A 19,583-nucleotide genomic window follows, 5' to 3' on the forward strand; every position below is an offset into this window, starting at 1 on the left:
TAACATTTTAACATGCAAAATTTGGTTTAACAACAACTGGCAAAAAATGGGATGTCTTAAGAATTTAAATGAAATGTAACCCAGATTAGATACTGTATATTTTGAGTACCTTGAATCCTTAAAACCTAAAAATTATAGTGTCAGTTTCTATATTCCTCTTTAGTGTCAAAACTAGATAATTAAATACTTACAAAATTATGCCCCCTATGTCCAGGTGACATTTGTCTAGACAATTGTTTTTCTTCACTAGCCCATCAGATGGCGCTTGTTTTCAGTCTGGAGGCTGTTCAGGGAGCAGTAGTAAATCACAGATGTTGCCTGTCCCGTCCTTTTGTTTTCCCCTCATTGAGAAGAGAGACCTCAGCTGTTAAAGGAGATTCTTCATTATGGCTTCAGTGTTCTTTTGAAAATCATTTCCATTAAAAGATTTTTTTCAAAGCAAGGTACTAAAGCGAAGGTTAAATGAAGTTGAACAACGCACGGACTCATCAGGCGTTTCTGTGAGCTTCTCAGTGACAGATCACTGTGTGGGCAAAGGCCTCTATGTATAAGATGGGGGATGGGAGTGATTTGGGTAAGGCAGATGTCTCCATGTGCTGCAGGTGCATATGTTTGTTTTTAAGTGTGAATACTGAAGAGATAAAAAATCCATAGTTACTGATTTTGTCCTCTTTTGAAGTGGCATCTTCCTCTTGTGTGATGTCACGAAAGCTAAGGGTGATGTCCATGGAACTTTAATTAATATAAAAATTTGAATTGTTAAAATGCTAAACACGTACTGACAAACTACTTCCTGAAACAACCAAAAGTGTATATGTATATCCAGCTTTAGGACATACTGAATGCTAAGCGTTACTGTGTATAAGGTGTTTTTAAACCCAACATCATTTAGGTCTCATAGTCAACCTAATGTTTAGTTAACCCTTCTTTGCTGTGTGAGGGTCATTTTAACCCTGGTAGCTTTAACAGAGTTACAGCAACTTAACATCAATATTTCTGTGTAGAACTTAATGATATCTTGTATACTTAAATTAGAAAATGCAATTAACTTGTTGGTTATTTAAGGTTAGTTGTTGGACTGCAAATTGTAACTCTTGGGTCAGTTTGACCATAGTAGGGTTAACCGTTCTACTTCAACTAAAAATAACTTTTCCCCCTCAGAAACATGTAATAATTTTTGATTCCGTGAACTTAAAAGTCAAATTATGTATCAGATATTTGATTAGCACAAAGTTTTTGGCAGGCATAGATTCATCAGAACACAGGTAAACCAAGTGTTCATCGAAATGTTTAATGAAACAATTCAACAGTTAATGAATGAATGAACCAAATGTTACAAATGGACCAGTTTGAAGACAGAAAATAATAATATATATTTTTTAATTTGAAGAAATTGAGTCTCAGAATCTCAGAAAAAGAAGAAACTAAAGCCAACGCAAGGATGAAAATGGTGTTACCTTTAAGTACTAGCTCGCTTCTGATCATCAAATGCATTTTGACAGCTTTTACTAATCAGTAAGTCAAAGCAGTAGAAAATCCCTTGGACGAACATCTGCGTTATTGTAGCAATCGTAATATTGAACTCAGGAAACCATATAAATGGAATCAAACCAATGTGATTGGTCAAGACCAACCACTGACAATACACACCCTTTGACCGTAGAAAATAAACCGCAAGAGAAGGTCATTTGCATGATGTCTTTCCACCTTTCAGGTCCATATATTGGTTGTTCTGGTCCATGACCAGCCAATAAACCTTCCCTCAGTAACCTATAGCACTAAGGCAGACCAGTTTAGGGTGGAATTCCCTCTGGTGTCCATAGTTCAGAGTCTTTCCCAGCTCTCTGTCCTACCAAACAGTGTTCTCCCCCAACTCTTGACCAGGATGGGACATGGGGCCGCTGTAACTGGTGTTGTTAACCAGGGGGAAGGGTGGACTCGGACCCCCTGTGAAGCCACCCTCCCCCTGTGGATTGGGATGGAGAGGTCCGGTCATGCCTGGCTCAGGACTGGGGGTATCTGCGTGGGAGATCATGTCCGTGAACCTTTGGTCATCTGAAGGATGGTGAGCGGCGACCGGGCCGCCCTCCAGAGCTCCTGAACCCGAGCTGAGGAGGTAAGGTGACTCGGCTGGAGACTGTGCCTGTGAGGAAGGGGGTCCGTGAGGGAAAAAATCGTAGTTGACCACTGGCCCGTAGTAGTCACCTTGGTATTCTGAGGAGAAAAACAGAGAGCAATTAGTAATGTTTCTGATATTTAAAAGAAAACATGCTTTTTAGAGTAAGTACATTAAAAAAAATGGTGTAGAAGCAGTTAGATTGCTATCCAATATCATGAAGAATCAAAACAAACTGACAACACCTTGAATTACATGTTAAATTTTAAAGTAGAAAAACTGAAAGAGTATATTCTTGTAAAACACTCCATTGTGTTTTGTTTACCATTTTAAAAAATAAGAATGAATGACATTTAATTAACTCACAGTGAGTAATACTTTTATTTGATTACCAATTTCATGTTTTTCCTCATTCTCCAAGACAATGTGTCAGAATAGTTTGGCTACGACCAAATTTATTACGATAATGTAAAAAGGACCGTGCTAATGAATGAAAATACTCTAATGAAAGGTGAGGAAAGAGGATATAAATAATTGTGGAAATCATAGGAGAGTGCAGAGGCATGTTTCTTCATTTTTACTCTCGTATCCATCCTCTCGCTCCATCATACCTTTGCGGTTGGCCTATATAATTAGTGCTACAGAAAGTCATTAACATTCCTCCCCAATTCCATTATTTTTTTCCTGCAGTTGTGATACTTTAATGTGCTAATCAATCATCAAAAGACATTTTACTATAAAGAAACGCCACTTGCTCGCCGAGTGATAGATTCTGTGTTTTTTGGATTCTGTGGTAAATTTTTAACACAAAACTTAATATAAATATAAAGTTAACAATAACTTTAAAAAGGGTGATTCTGAAGCATCTTAATACCAAAGAGAAACTGCTTGTAAAAGTCTTTGTGCTTTCAAGGTGAAAGGAAAGCCTTGAAGATACAGGGTTTATGTGTGTGTGAAAGACAGCTCATGTTGTGTGTAAATGTGTGTTTTGACAAAAAGAACATTCTTTGTGTTTATGAACCTCCATAGTAGCTGTATCCTCCAGGGCCCATTATGTCAGGGTCCTCTAGTCTTCCTCCCAGTGGCCTCATTCTGCGTGGTCCCCTGAAGAAAGCGTGTCTTCGAGCACCGAGAGCGCTGAGCTGCTTCATTCTGCGTTCTTTAGACCGCCGATTTTGAAACCACACCTACAAGGCAAAGCCACAATTATACACCATGTAATTACAACAAAGAGGTAAGTGAGATGAGATGCACCTCACATGTTTATACATTTCACATTATTCTCCAGTTAGAAAACGGCTGAATTTCTACACTTGTCCAAGGTGACCTGATGGTTTAGGTGAGTGGTGTGAGTAATAACACCACATAAAACAACTAAACAAGATGTTTACTTTCATCATGACTCGTCTTATGTTTGTTAAAGAGACTTTGTTTCTTCACAAAAGATATTTTGAGGAACAGCTTTTGTCCATACAATGAAAGTAAATGGGGTCCAAACAACTTTGACCCTGTGAATAGACAAACATTTTTTTTCGAAATATCTTCAAATCTTATGCATGTTTGGAATGAAATTAAGGTGACTTTTTCTTATTTCATTAAATTTTTCCTTGAGGGTTGAATTTTTTCAAACACTTAAACAACTTAATGAGGGAAATTAACAGCAAATGTTACTAGTCAGTGTTCATCTAAATAATGCCACAGTACTTTCTAAGCTTTGAAATATAATTTTAAATATATAATAATCGGACCAAATTAACTAAATACCAAGAGGATGAATGAAGCAGTATGTTAAGTATATTACGTTTATGTTTGTTTTTATATTTATGTTTAGTACATTTACCAAAGTTAGCCACCTTATGACCATCAAAATCACACACACTAGAGGTATGTGTGTGTGTATACATACATGCATGTACAAATAAATGTTCTCTTATTTCATGTTTATATTGCAGCTCAACCCATTAATGAAAGAAACCAACACCTAATAACTGATCCTGCCCGGCTTGTTAAATAAATCTTGTCAGATTACCGAACTACAATGCAATAGACTGTCAAGATTTATATTCCTGCGAAAATTTATATACTGGGATGATTTCACCAGTCCCTCATCTTAGTGCACGCACGCAGGCACATAATTTCTGAGACACTGCGGTGCTGACAAGTATCGTTTGATCACGGCGCCGCCAGCTCATTACAAATAGACCTGATATAACAGTGTGTGACTGATGCAATATCAGACTCATCACTGTCGAAAATTGTTTCAATCTTTTAGTAAGAACAAGGCAATCTGACATACCACTGGGCTGGTGGAACTCAAATATAACCTTTTAGTCAAAAGAACCAGAGACGTGTGCTTCAACAAACACTGCGAGGGCCGTTTTTCACACTGTTGACATATAAACTGCTTACACAGGAACAAAGAGCAGAGGATGATGTGAAAATGTCTGCCATAAGATGACATTTTCATGTATGATGGTACAATGTAACACATTCATGCCTGAATCTGCATTGCCACTGCATAATATATGCTAACAACAGTTAGTCTGCTCTGGAGGCACAATCCTGCCATGTACGAAAGAGAAAAAGAGAGTGAGAGAGACTATATTAGAGAGACAAAACATGTTCTCTACCTAAAACCACTTAAGCATTCCTCTCCATGCTCAGCAAAGGCAACACCTGCTTATTGAGAACAATCGGCTAACTGTTTGGTACATTTTTATGAAAATGTTTTGCCTCCTCCTGAGTGAGCGTTGCTTAGGGATTACACACACATGTTGCTGAACCGGTATGGCTCCGGAGGGCTCCCCGCGCAGAGCGCAATCCACATTTAACACATAACAAATGAACGGGGACGTGTGGCAAAGGCTGTCTCCATTTTGGCTCAGAAGCAAAGTATTGAGCCTTGCTGGGATTCAGAGAGGGTTGCGATTTCTTGATGATGACAGTGACACGTGAAGATGAGCTGTGTGCTTGAGTTCACAGATGTAACCCAGGATAACTTTAGTCATCAGAGATTAAGAATTAAGATCCTTTTACTGTTTTATATGGATTTCATATGGACCTGATGATAAATCTGTTATTTCTTTAGATTTATATTCAAGTTATCCTTGTAATTAATATTTTGATGATATATCAAAATTACTAAATGTTTCAGGATTAAATATTTTTATGCTTCACTGATAACTGGTGGAAAACTCTCGTTCGCACTAATTGTGTTAACCTTTACCTGAACTTTACAGCATGGTTGTGTTTGTCAGCCAACACCTTTTCAGTTAAACTTCACCTCTTCAATTATTTGAGCATTTTAAAAACCGAAGGTTCTTATAGTTAATGGAAACATTTGTCTGTAACTTCTGTCAGAACAGATTGTCTTTCACATTCATATTTTCTCAGCAGGAACTGACAAGCATATCATGTGCCTGACATTATCTTGCTTTTTTTTTCAGGGCCTACTACTTGATAAAAATCTGTTAACAACTTTAACTGTTTTACAACTGAGAAAATTCCAGCCGATATTTGTATTTTGTCATAATCTATATGTACCAGAACATTACACCCCTACAAATATGACAAACCAAGTAAGTGTATTATATTTTAGGCCTTCTGTTATTAACTGACGTACAATTCCTTTAGATGAACTTCCTGAACAATTTAAACGTGTCTCCTTTTTTCACTTTATATTTTATAAGGTTTGTGAGTAGGGCATGATCTTCAAATGTCAACCTTGTCAAACCAAGCTTTTGTACAATACAAATGATTAATTAAAACTTTGGAGAAATAGTCTGAATAAAAAAATGTATTCTAATAGACACCTGATTGAGCTATATGACAGTAGTAGTAGGCCTACTCTTTAACTGTGTTAAATAAATGACCAAAATAATTAATTTAGTTTGAGGCGAATGCTTTCATTGTCTGACAGAAATGTAGATATAAAATGACCTAGATAAAATAAACTAAAAATGGCCTAAAAAAAAGAATGTGTCCAAATGTATTACCTGTATGACTCGCATGTTGAGGCCTGTCTCCTGCGCGAGCTGCTCGCGGATGTGTCGCGTGGGCTTCGGCGTCGCCACGAACGCGGCTTTCAGAGTCTCGAGCTGTTTGGCCTTGATGGTGGTGCGTGGGCCCCGCCGCTTCGTGCACGAGTTTTGTTCCTCGTTCTCGTTGTTGTTAGTGTCCTTATCTGAGGATGTGGAATTGTCCGTCTCCTTCGTGTCGTCCTGGATCGGATCCGGAAGATCGGGCGATAAACTCCGGTCCGTACATGATGACACTTAAGTATGACGAAGGACCAACGAGGAACATATTAGACTCATTGCAAAAGATTTTTAGTGTTCACTGTAATATACGATAACCATCCTCTTGAGATAGCCCTAACAATAGATCTCTAAGTAGTAGGCTAATAAAAAATGTGCATTGTCACATCTTATAATGTGTTTTGTCAATATATTAATGAGCGCTAAATAAATATGTTGGCCTACTGGGTTCTATAGACACTAATTTAAACATTTCTAAACTGATTCAATTTGATAGGCCTGTAATATAAAATTTTGTGTGTAAAAGATATTGTGAAACTGATTGTGGGTTTCACTCAAGATCATCAAATATTGGGGCCTTCTTGCTTTAATATAACGGACCAAAAAAAAAAAACCGTGAATCACTTCTGCAAAATATCGGAGGAATTAAGTCTGGTTGTCTCTTGGGACAGGCTGCTGTGCTTGATAACAGCTTGTCGTTGTCTGAGAAGAGCGGATAGACGACTATACAGACGTTTATCTGACAAGAACGCATGGACTGAAGAGAATGAGTTATGGACACTTCTCCATAGATGGACAACACTAAACCCTCGCCTTGCAATATATAAAAATGGACTGAATGAATCATATTCACGTAGCCTACATGGACTATGACTTTTTTTCTTCTTTTTTTAAGGCCTGCATTTACTTTTAGCCTATACTAGAATTATAAAACAAGTTATTCTTAAAAATACAAAAACGAGCTTAATTTAGCTCAAATGTAACTGTTTTTGCATGATCAATTAAAAAACGGTGAGATTTATCCTTATAGTGGCCTTGACTGGATATTCTTTTTAATTTATTTATTTTCTTGCAAATATGCATTTATACAAGTCATTCAAATCAAGATTACTGTAAAAAATAGCACGCCACAGTTTTCAAAAGACCATTGGCAGCGTTAATGAATCTGAGTGTTGTACGTCCCTTTTAAAGAGACTGGACGAAGCACTCAGTCGCTGTTAAATTAATTGGACTAGCACTGACCCACAAGTGGAGGCGATAATGATGTCATCTTGTGTTGGGAAACAAACAGCCTGTCCGTGATTCTGAACACTCGTGAGCATCACAGTCACGGGGACACGCGTAAATAGTGAACCAACACACCTCTGAATCAAGCTAGTCGTTTTCTTTGAATGGGTTTTACATTTGAATACAACACACAGGCTCTGTTAATGTGCATTTACATCTTAGAAAGATAGAGCACGTGAGATAACACTAATGATTAAACGACAAACAAACACGCCACATTAAAATAGCCTATATACAATAAAAAAAGAAAATGTGTATTGATTAATTTAAATGAAAAATGAAATTCGCTTTCTTGAATGTTAATAAAACGAATGTATTCATTTTATGACATCTTAATATCTATATAAAATATAAATATAAATTGGTTAAAAAAACATAGGCCTACAGTTGTGTACAAAAATCTAAAATATGTTAGCTAGCTACTTAATGAATAATGTCATATGGTGCAACCATCAAATAAAAATGTCTAGCCTAAGATATTTTTATTGGACACATAATGGTTAATTTAAAATATTTTCCCTTCTTCATTAATTTTGAGTTTTAAGCATTTCACATTATACATCAAAATTAATGTAATGATCTTGACACAGTTATGATGGCCTAAAGGTGTTCTCTCTATTTTATAGATTTTATATCACATGACAACAAAATGGATTTCTGCATGCTGGTTATTCCATATTGACATCGATATAACTATTAATCAGGTTTTTAAAAAATTGCTTCAATGCTTTTTAAAAAACAATAACGATAGACAAATGACAAACTACTTGAGCTAAACTTATTTTTCAGAGATTTCTGACGTATTTACTAATACTTTATACAACAACAACAACAGCAGCAACAACAAAAATAATAATCTAAATTAATTTCGAAACTTGAATCATGTTATTGAAGTCATTTTATATGAATTGCCGTTTCAATGCAATTTTGAAATATTTTAATAGATTCTGGTAAAAATGAGCGCCAAGTTATTGACCGATAATTCACACAACTGAGTCAGACTCTTTCAGAGAAATTGAAACCACCTCTCTCTCTGTCTCACACACACACACACACACACACACACACACACACACACACACACAATTCTTAAACGCACAGCTCCAGTCGTCGTGCTCACCTGAGTTTAAATTGACCTCTTTGATAGCGCTCGCGCTCATGAAGTCCTCTTTACACACAAATTTGTTTTCGTCAATGACGTAGAGCTCCTCGCCCGTGGACAGCTGTTTGTTGCACACCATGCACGTGAAACAGTTCAGATGGAACACCTTGCTGCGCGCTCTTCTCACGAGGTCGCTTGGCGAAATGCCCTGCAAGCAGCCCGCGCATTTCGTACCAAAACGCCTGCAGAGGGACACAGAGATGAAATGCAGAAAAATATTATATATATACACACAGACACACACACACAAACACACTGTAAAGGATCATACTGAATATAATTTTTTCCATTCAAAGTAATTGTATATCCTTCGTGTAGTATGTGCATGCAATAAGCAAATTGTCAATTCTGTATATCTAGAAAATTGTCATATTATGTCACTAACATTACTGGTGGAGCACGCACACGTTTTTCACTCACTGTGTCAGCTGACAGTGATTTGAAAAGTATTATTATGAGATAATAATGTAGGCTATAATTTTTTTTTAAATAATTCTAAATAATTTATATAGAAAATGTAATATTTATAACTGGCATAAGCATTTTAATAAACCATGCCATCATTCTGAAGGAATTTGGCATTAGGCTCAAGAAAAAGTCAGTGATAAATAAACGCAAGTCATTTCACCTGTAATATTAATAACTTGGCATGAGTGCGTGTTGTCGTTAAAATAAAAAATGGAACTACATTTTTGTATTTATATACACAAAACCTGATTTTCTTAGATTTATACATTCATCCTTTGTGAATTGAGAGATAATTCGCCAATTACAGGTTGTTGTTCTTTTTTCTGATTTGTTCATCTGCGCCTACAGTTTTTATTTCCCTCGAAGCAGAGGGAGAAATAATACAGTCCGTGTAGTTTGTTCAGTACATATTTCAATGACAATGAGACTAGAAAGACCAGGTATACAGGCCGGTCTTGGCTGTGAGGTACGTCAAGCGCACTACTCCCTTCTGTTTCTCCCCGCGGGTTTATTTTAACACTAATGTACTAACTCTTCCCCCATTTATTATGGTATCGAGTCGCTCTCGCGCTTTTCAAATGCATCTCTCGCAGTGAAAGGCCATAACACTACTTACACAACAAATGGACGCATTACGGGTGATTACTGTTTCGCCCCACTAATGGCTTCACATTCAGGCGCAGAGCTGGATGGGCCCCATAGAACGAGATGGTCAAGGCCGTTTGGGATAACAATGGCACATATGAAAGCTTAAACACAGGATGACATTAAATAGCTCAGAGAAATGTAAACTAGAAGAAACCCTGACAGAACACATTTAGTGATATTAAGCACTAATATTAAGAAAATACGCGGCCTGTTCTGAGACTACAACAATACCATTAAAGGTACGCAACACAAGTGTTTTGAAACAAGACTTGTTTGGGTTCTAATCTTCTAGGAATTTAGTGCATATTTTATTGATGAATGTTTTTTTTTTAAAGAAATTTATTTTTGTTATGGAATTAGACTAGACTGCTGTTTAGAATATTTCACCGAGACTAATAGTTATTTTTAAACCCTCATTTTATTAAATCGTTTCTGAATTATTAACCATACATTTAAATTATCTTGGCTATTTTAGTTATCAGTTTAGAGGTTAACTGGATCTAAATGATATATTTCCTGTGTGTTAAAAATAAATAATTGTCGCTGAAATTTTCGTTTATATTTCTGGATAAATGTGGAAAATTAAAACAAGTTTTGCAGTACATTTTGTTCAGGAGTTATAATAGTTATCCAATATATGGCCTACCATGCAGGATTCAAATGCATAATAATATAATGCGCAAAATAATCACGTGTTTTCTGGTTACAATTACTTTACTAACAGATATTTTTTTTCCCACAATCGTGTGCACAAATGTCATCAAGATGAATCCTCACGTCGAAAGCGTGTGAATACAATAAGCAATGAATGGCTCATCAATCAAAAGCTATTAATGAACGACGGAGGATCAAAGGTTTAACAGTACATTACACATTTTAGACAGGTTAATCCACAAAATGAGCCTCATCCACATAAGAGGAAAACAAGGGTAGGTAAATCCTACACGACATTCTTCAAATGAGGATTAGTCCAGAAGTTTGACGAGGCGAGGCAGCCCAAACGCAAGAAGCTTCTTACCTGAAAAAGTCAATTTTGCAATAGAGCTTTCCGTCCCTGGAGAAACATTTTTCGGTCAGGTTGCAGTTACACTCGCAGCACTGGACACACTTGGCGTGCCATGCACGGTCGAGAACGTTCAAGAGGAACCGATCGAGAATGGGCCTCTCGCACCCCGCGCAGTGCACCATCATTCCGCCCTGGAGGGGACCGAGAGCCGACCTTCCCAAACGGGCACCGCGCCTCGGATTGGGGCCACACGAATCGGTGCGGAGCAACGTCTTGGCTTCTTGTAGAGGGAGGCAACAGCAGAGCAAATGTTCCGTCTTGAGACCGAGTCTCCACCACGCCTAGAGGTAAACACTCCGGACGTGACTGTTATGCATTATACCTGTGGGCATCCAGAAATCCACAGAATCAGAAAATAAATGTATTCGTTGCAGAGAGTTTGATAACAAAAAGGCTTCTCCAAGTTTTCCTCCTAGTTTGGTTTTGTGCCCTTGATCCACCTGCGTGTCCACTCACCACACCGACACTTTTTGCATCACTCTGTTCCAGTTCGCGGGAGCCTCTCGCATCCGCGTTCAGGTTTTGATGACGTTTTCCTTGTACTTACGCCGCGGTGGCCAATCGCGGACACGTTGCCATGGCAACGGGTTTAAATATTGGTACTGTCAGATTCCTACCAAAGTTCTACCTTGGGTTTGGTTAAACGTCTATAAAGGCTGAGGGTGGTAAAGCTAGTCTAATCATTCCTTCGGCGTCCAATTTTTATCTTCTTACCGAATTTGGACTCTACCAGTAAAATCAGAAAATATGTGCTATGTGTATTTATTTAGAAGGCTTGCGTATTTGGCCTCAACAGACTTGGATCTTGGACAGCACATTTGGACTAGAAAACGCTGTTCGATTTCTTCATAGACTTTTGAGATGGTTTTTATTAAGACGATATAGTGACTCCATTTATTTCTGTTTAATTTATGCAGCATTTGAGACTTAAATCTAAGTGGCAATCACAAGGTAAATAATTGTTAGAATGATCGATAAATAGAGACAGATTTATAGACGTTACGTTTGCACGTCTTTTGCATGATGTCTAAGGAAAATAAGTGTAGAAAATCCAAATAGCCATCGCTGCGTCTTAATTCTGAAGGAGTGATCTGTGCGCGCGGTGGGGGATCCCGTTCTTTTCTCATGCATAAAGCTATTTACAGGGAAATTCACTGGATTAAGATACTGGCTCGCATCAATAGAGAGTACCGGATCGCCCAGCGGTTTGACAAAGTAGCCTCAAATCGAAAGGATTTTAAATATTTACCCAGGTAATCATTTTGTTAGCTGAAGAAATGCAAACATTACGCACACTCCAATTTATTCGAGTGAATTAGAGACTGAATTCACAAACTTTAGGAGCTTTTTATCATTAAGCGGAAATTACTTCAATATCATATAGACCTATTGTTAAAATGTAAACCTTTAATTTTTTTTATATTGTGCAGTAATATCATTGCGGCCCATTGTCGGAGAGCTGTGTTTTCACGGTTTCTTAAAGCCAGACATGTCTGTTCACTGGAATAAATCCGGATCAGGTCACCCGTGGTCTGTCTACCTGCTTCCCTCTCTGTAAAAAATAGCACGTAGTTTACAGTTGTGTTAGTGTATCTGATTAGAACGCAAACACCATAACCAATGCATTGCCCAATGTTAAATAAAATACATCTCGGGGACTATTTAAAACAACAAAACAAAATATAATAATCATCATCATCATTAATATTATTATTACTTTATAAAAATGGGTTTCACACAAAACACCTCATCTATCTATCTGTCTGTCTATCTATCTATCTATCTATCTATCTATCTATCTATCTATCTATCTATCTATCTATCTATCTATCTATCTATCTATCTATCTATCTATCTATCTATCTATCTATCTATCTATCTATCTATCTATCTATCTATCTCCTGAAATTAATAATCCTTTTACAACATGCAGGGCTTAAGCAGTGACTAAATAGCGTTTGGTAATATTTGGAGTCAGGGGATGCCGGAGGGCTGCATGCTAGAAAAAAAAAGGAGAGCCAAGGGCGAGTTTCGGGACCCCCGCTGTTCTTGGCAGGCAACAACGGCAGCGAGTTTGGCTTCGCTTACATTTCTAATCCCTTCGCGATGCACGCTATTTATTTTCTCACTAAGTATTGTTTTGTTGACTCCCCATTTAAGAAATCCTCAGTTTCCCCCCTGACGTTACCCTCCGCGAATAAGCAAATATGAGTGAAATGCACGCCTGGGCTACTTCCAGTCATTTGCATATTTTTAAATAGCTAAATGCTAAAATTAAAGGTGCCATCTGTTTACAATCGCCCTGACAGAAGAGCCATTAACAGGCTGGCCTAACCTTGTCGAGTCTTTTTGGTTAAATAGCGAATCAGCCCACAGCTTGTGCGTATACACATATGCACCCACAACTATGTGAACAACTCCCTTCCCTCTTTCATCATATACGAACCAACGCGTTATCATTTGATGCATGGGAAAGCTAACATTTGTAACTAGAAACTGTTATTGAGAGCCTATTCTTCTATGTGTAATCAATAGGCTACAGTGCTATGAAGCTTTAGAGAAAAGGTCCTAGATCTTCAATGCAAACAAAAACTAGTGGAACGCGCAGAGGCACCTGTGCAGATACAGGAACTGTCCAGGGTGCTGAAAACAGCGGGAGGGATTTGTGCTCGCAGTGACTCAGTGTGTGAATTATACAATGACTTCCAGGAGGGATGGATATTATAAACATATTTGGACATTTATAAGTTTTTTTTTCTTAAATACATTTTTGCTTAAATTTAGGTTAATAAGATTACTTCACTTTGCACATTTTTAATAGCCTATATACCATATATGTAAATTAATAATTAAAGGAAATGCAATGAGTTTATTCATGTACCGCCTAAGACCGATCATAAGAAAAAGTGTATAAATGCACTGTTTTTTATAGCTACCTCTGGGAATGTGGCTTATGTTGGCTTGCATCAATGGAATATGCGTTCTGAGAATAACCACAACATTTGGAAACGCTGTAAACATTGTGTACATTTATGTATGAAAAAATTATGCGGGAAGAATATATATATATATATATATATATATATATAATATATATATAATATATATATATATATATATAATATATATATAATATATATATAATATATATATATATATATATAATATATATATAATATATATATATATATATATATATATATATATATATATATATATATATATATACACACACACACACACATGTACTTTTACTACGACTCCCCCTAACAAATTTTTTATTTTACTTTCGGTTGATGCAGTTTAATTCATATTTGGTCATTATTATGGCATATATGAACACTAGTTGACTGTAATTATCAAATATTATTACACATTAACACATTAGCCACTCTCCTAAACATCTGGTAAGCCATTCATTTAATCCTCTTTAAGATACACTAAGACCTTAATCATTCAACACCAGACCCAAAGTTAAAGAAAAATAGTTATTATGGATTATTCAATGAGTGGATAGTGATTCTTGTATTTACTTCGGTCTCATTTTCAACTTTACATTCACCTAATTCATTAAAATGTAAGAGACAGAATCAGAAAACTCTACACAAAAAGCCTGTTTCATTACTTTTCAATTCAATGTCAACATAATTACTTGAAATGATTAGTATTTTGATGATCAGCATCAAATCTACAAATTTTGCTGGCAATGCATATTGGCATATAACATTATGTATAAAGGAAGCAAAGAACAAATTAAATATTTAATGCACTCACACTTAGTTAAATACAACAAGCTTTGCAAAGCTCTATAAACTGGAAGAGCAGAGCATATTTGATTCATTTAAAGGCAAATGTCCTTATTATATTGGTCTCAAAGGCTTTGGGTGTCTATCAAAGATATCATACAACTGTGATCTCTCAAGTTTTGCATAAGTAGGACATGAATACATGCATAGTAGATAAAATCCCTCAGTGTTTGTGTTATTTACAGACAGAAGTGTTTAGAGGGCCTAATGTGTGCACACTTTATTTAGTGGACATCTCCACATATACACACATTGCATGAATGAATACACACAGAAGGAGAAAGAAAATAAATGCACATTTCTCAGAATGTATTTTATAAATACCAGACACTCTTAAAATTAAAAGTTATCTATTGGCATCAATGGCTCCTTGAAGAACTTTAAACATCCATAGAATGTTCTTCAGATTAAATAAATGTTCTTCACACTAAGAAAAAGTGTTTTTTTTTTAAAGAACCGTTCAAAGCTGGTTCTCTGTGGACCAAAACCATTCTTCTGACACTGGAACCTTAATTTTTAAGGGCGTATATTCCAAAAAAATAATTTCATTCTGTAAATGCACTGAATATTTTAAATATTAATATTCTTAATAACAATTAATTATTAAATACTAAAATAATATTCAAAGTATTAAAACGTATGCAAAGCAGAAGATACACAGAAGGAAAGGCATAAATGTAAATAGACAAAGGGACACGATAGACACGAACATACACACTTTGAAATGAGCTCCACTCAAAGCACATCTCCCTGGAGACATTGCAGTGAGTGGCACACCTCCACTTCCCCTGCACAGACCTTCATTCACTGCCAGAACTAGCCTGGAGGGGCCAAGCCATCTCAGCATGTTTTCTATGCCGCACCACAATCCACCCAGTCCACCGCACACACAGGCAGACAGGCAGACAGACACACTCTCTGCCCAAAGTGCCATTAGTCTTGAAAGGTAGGAAAAGGGAGAAGAGGTGAACAGGCATCTCAAGCATTCCGATTTGTGAACCCCCCCTCCCGTATCCATCTACCAAAGGGGTACATGACTCCCCAGGGCTGAGGCAGCATGGCTGGGCTAGGCCTGGAGGGGCCTGCGAGCCGGGATGCGGTTATGGGGGTCGGTCAGTGTGATGGATGGTTGATTGGTAGCTGTCCCAGGGGCCTCCCTCTCTCTCACCTCTGGCGCTGGGAATTAAAAGGCGGTTTGTCTCTAGCGAGTCCTCAGCTGCTGAAAGCAGCCCGGCAATTTCACAGAGATCAGAGAGGGCAGTACTGCTGCCTGTCAGGGGAGCCGTCACACAGCCGGACACCACAGGGTGAGGTGGTGAAGGGGGGCCCAGCTCTTACAGGCATGCACATGCGTGCTAATTTTCACATAGAAAAACATGTGAATGCATATAAGGCTGTGTTTCTGTGGAGTAAGACTTTGAAGAAGAGCTGATCCATCTGAGGGGGATAGGTGCAGACACACTCACACACATACACTTGCATTCTCACAGGGCCTTTTATCGACAGACCTGCCAATCTCACTTATCTGTTCTAATCAAAGCTCTCTCCATTTACACCCAAACTACCATCAGAACACCAATGCAAGACCCCTGTCCTGATGAGTATAAATACACACAGACATTCACACTTCCAACACTCTCACATCCACTGAAACGTCAAGAAACATATTAACAGCCACCACAGTTTTGGTGGAAACCAGCTGGTCAGAAATGCAATTGAGCTGTCAGTTGTTATGACCATGGTTGACGGTTTAAAGTAAGAAAAAGTCTTCTCACAGAAGATCCAGCAATTAATTTTTTTAAATATGCATTATAAATAAATAATGAAAACAATGCAAAATTTTAGAAGCTAAAGTTCAGAGTTCATCTAAATGTTTCAGCTTAAGAATGTATATTAATAATAATGAATTTAATGACTTTAATGACTAATGTAATGTAAGCATCATAAATTATGCAAATAAGCCATCTTACAATGCATACAATACCTGTATTTAAGATAAATAGTTCACCCAAATATGAAAATTGTTTTCATGTAGTCATCATGTCATATGAAAGCCATATTACTTTCTTTTTTTCTGTGCAATAATATATAAGAAGTTTAGCAGAATTTCTGAGAAACAGGTTTTGCTTTGTATTTGATCAAAAATGCAGTAAAAACAGCAATATTGTGAATACTAATTACAGTTAAAAAATGTCTTCTTTGAATGTATTGGAATATATTTTAAAATTTAATTTAATCTTAAGTTTTCAGTAGCTGTTACTCCTGTGTCCTTCAGAAATCAGCTTATTTGGTGCTCAAGAAAGATTTCTTATTAATGTAGGATATAGCTGTGCTGCTTAATGTTTTTATGGAAACCATGATACATTTTTTTCATTATTCAGGTGAATAGAAATATTAAAAGAAGCAGTTATTTAAAAAAAAATAATAATAAAAAATATATATATATATATGACTCTGAATGTCTTTAATGTCACTTCTAATAAAATTAATGCATACTTGTTGAATTAAAGTATTTCTTTAAAAAACCTTACCAATATCAAATGCTTGAACAGAAGTGTTATCCAAATCAATTAATATGATTATAAAGCATAGTGCCAGTTATATTGAAGTAGTGTGCGTGTGTTTATAAAAGTATTTGAATTGTATGCCTGTAGCATGTGTGTGTTTGTGTATGTGTATAGGGTACAGACCCTGTCACTGAGGCATGATGAGAGAGATTACCTGCAGCCTTTGGTCCATCTTAATGAGGTAATGAGTGGAGAGGAGGGGGGCGCTCTGAAGTTAGTTGAATATTATGTTTTAACAAACACTTTTTTTTTCTTCACAAAATTGATTGGAAAGCAAACTATAATAGGTGGACCCCCTGAAGTTTGCCACCCACAGACCGCTATTTTAAACAATTTAGTATGACATGCTTCATCTTATGTTTTTTTTTATTTTTATTAATCTATGTTATAGAGATAGAAAAGTACTTTGTGTTTTAAAATGTTGACATCATATATGAACACTTAATGCACCATTCAGCTGCAGTGAACCTCTTTGTCCATTGATGGCTATTCAAGCATATCAGTTTATTTTTACATAATACTGACTGATATAATAAATATATATAATATATTATTAGGATTTACTCTTATTATAGTGAATTATATGTGTAATGTGTATATATAACGTAATGTGTATATATATACAATGTGTGCGCAAACACACAAACACGTACTATATATATATATATATATATATATATATATATATATATATATACATATATATATATATATATATATATATAATATATATATATAATATATATAGACAATAACAGTGTATATTTCACACACACAAACACACTATATATATATATATATATATATATATATATATATATATATATATATATATATATATATATATATATATATATTGTGTGTGTGTAGAACTTTTTAATAGAAAGTAGACAAAAAAAAAACTATCAAGTATATCTCTGGTTATTTTTCCACATCATTTACTTGATCTAACAATCATTATTTACAGTACTGGGACATATATAAGTCATAAATTATGAAAAGCAGGCAAATCTTCGAGAGAAGGAAAGAGAATGAGGATCGATAATAGGACAAAATGAAGGGCAAGGGGAACGGCAGCAGATTGATGCAAGGAACAAAGCATGGAAATGAGCATGAAAACGAGTGAGAAAGAAACTCTCAGAAAGGAAGGAAAGAAATGTTTGGTATGTGTGAAAAGGACAACAGTGAGTCAGATACAGAGAGGGAGGAAGAAAGAGCTTGTGAGGGGAGGAATAATCTGAGCTCTGTATGTGCGGTTGTGCCCTGCTCTCCCCTGGCTGGCCGCCTCAGCAGCCACTTGAATTAGCAGCCGAGGATTATGGGGGAGAGGCTCATTAATGGGGCAGACAAACAGCAGCCAGTGTGAATATTTGCACCCAGAAATTGAAAAGATTAAGTCCTATTTGACAATGACTGGCAGGCTCCACGCTCAGAGAGGAGCTACTGTTAAATATTCATATGCTGCCCGCAAGGCTGTCTGTGCGTGAGCGTGTGCATGAACTTCTCAATCCATGCAGAAATGTGTGTGTATATATCTCAGAAAGTGTGTGTGAGTGTGAGGGGCATCTTTCTTTAGTGCATGTTTGAAATGTTTGAGTGCATTTGTGTGCAAATGTCTGTACTTTTGTTAATGCGAATCCTTGAAAACTCTGGGCGTATGGAAGGTGAGGAAAATGAGAGCTCAAGTTCAGCCATGTTCAAGTCTTTCGTATTATGCATAGTCATATAAAAAACAAGCCACCTGCCTTATTTCTCACCATGTGCCCCCAGGTCAGTTCACAAGGACAGTAACATTTACCGCCAAAAGGATTCATTCCCCATTTTTGGGCACATTTTTAATAATAAAAAACTTTTTAAATCACCTTTGACACGGTCACAGACTAAAATCTGGCCTTGGGTTTTGAAAATTAATAAATAAATACAAATTCCTGGCACTACTGTGCCAAGCTCTGCATTGTCTATAAAATGCGACAAAATGTGAAATATCTTTTTCATATAAAGCACATTATTCATAACGAATCTGTAGCTGGATGTCACCTCTGAGACTGGACCATTCTCAGGGAAATATTTCATCAATCAATAAAGATGGTTTGTTTGTCAACCAAGAACTGGTGGGCCAGGCACTTTTGCATCTGTTCGAAGTCATTTAGGGGTAATTCTAGGCTCATTTTCAACAGTGCAGTGACACAAAAACAAGTGAAGAGTAGCGAAAAGAGAATTTTGATTATGGCTTGGAATGCTATTTGAGCAGAGGTTCTCTGCTACGTTACATGTGGATTCGGTGGTTGGTCCATGTGCCAACCTACATAGGATGGTGATTAATAACGTGCCCTTTAGGTGTCTGGTTAATGCCAACCCCCCACTGGCACTTCCCTTTAAATGGCAAACTCATGACATGAAGAGGGAGCTAATCTGACAATTTCAAT

General features: G+C 36.7%; 1 protein-coding gene across 2 annotated transcripts; it reads right to left on the reverse strand.

Moving 5' to 3' along the window:
• Window positions 1–1,269: 1,269 nt before the first annotated feature.
• On the reverse strand, window positions 1,270–11,272 carry lhx5 (LIM homeobox 5). 2 transcript variants are annotated; one of them, XM_059525542.1, is made up of 6 exons: window positions 11,066–11,272; window positions 10,737–10,937; window positions 8,561–8,784; window positions 6,112–6,389; window positions 3,138–3,303; window positions 1,270–2,214 (listed from the first exon to the last, which is right to left on the reverse strand). In XM_059525542.1, exons 2-6 carry the CDS (start codon window positions 10,907–10,909, stop codon window positions 1,850–1,852), a joined length of 1,206 nt encoding a protein of 401 aa, XP_059381525.1. In that variant the 5' UTR covers window positions 10,910–10,937; window positions 11,066–11,272; the 3' UTR covers window positions 1,270–1,849. The 2 variants fall into 2 exon arrangements, with proteins under 2 accessions (XP_059381525.1, XP_059381523.1); XM_059525540.1 differs by having other exon boundaries at window positions 10,737–11,272.
• Window positions 11,273–19,583: the final 8,311 nt, after the last annotated feature.

This window comes from Carassius carassius, chromosome 36 (assembly GCF_963082965.1).
Source record: "Carassius carassius chromosome 36, fCarCar2.1, whole genome shotgun sequence".
In the NCBI taxonomy this organism is placed as follows: Eukaryota; Metazoa; Chordata; class Actinopteri; order Cypriniformes; family Cyprinidae; genus Carassius; species Carassius carassius.

What these genes read in the sequence shown, in the direction of transcription:
- lhx5 (XM_059525542.1), bottom strand. Translation starts at nt 10,909, where the DNA reads ATGATGGTGCACTGCGCGGGGTGCGAGAGGCCCATTCTCGATCGGTTC. An exon ending in TGCAAAATTGACTTTTTCAG is followed by an intron (nt 8,785 to 10,736) that starts GTAAGAAGCTTC and finishes GTCCCTCTGCAG; the next exon opens with GCGTTTTGGTACGAAATGCG. An exon ending in TCAACATGCGAGTCATACAG is followed by an intron (nt 3,304 to 6,111) that starts GTAATACATTTG and finishes TTTGCCTTGTAG; the next exon opens with GTGTGGTTTCAAAATCGGCG.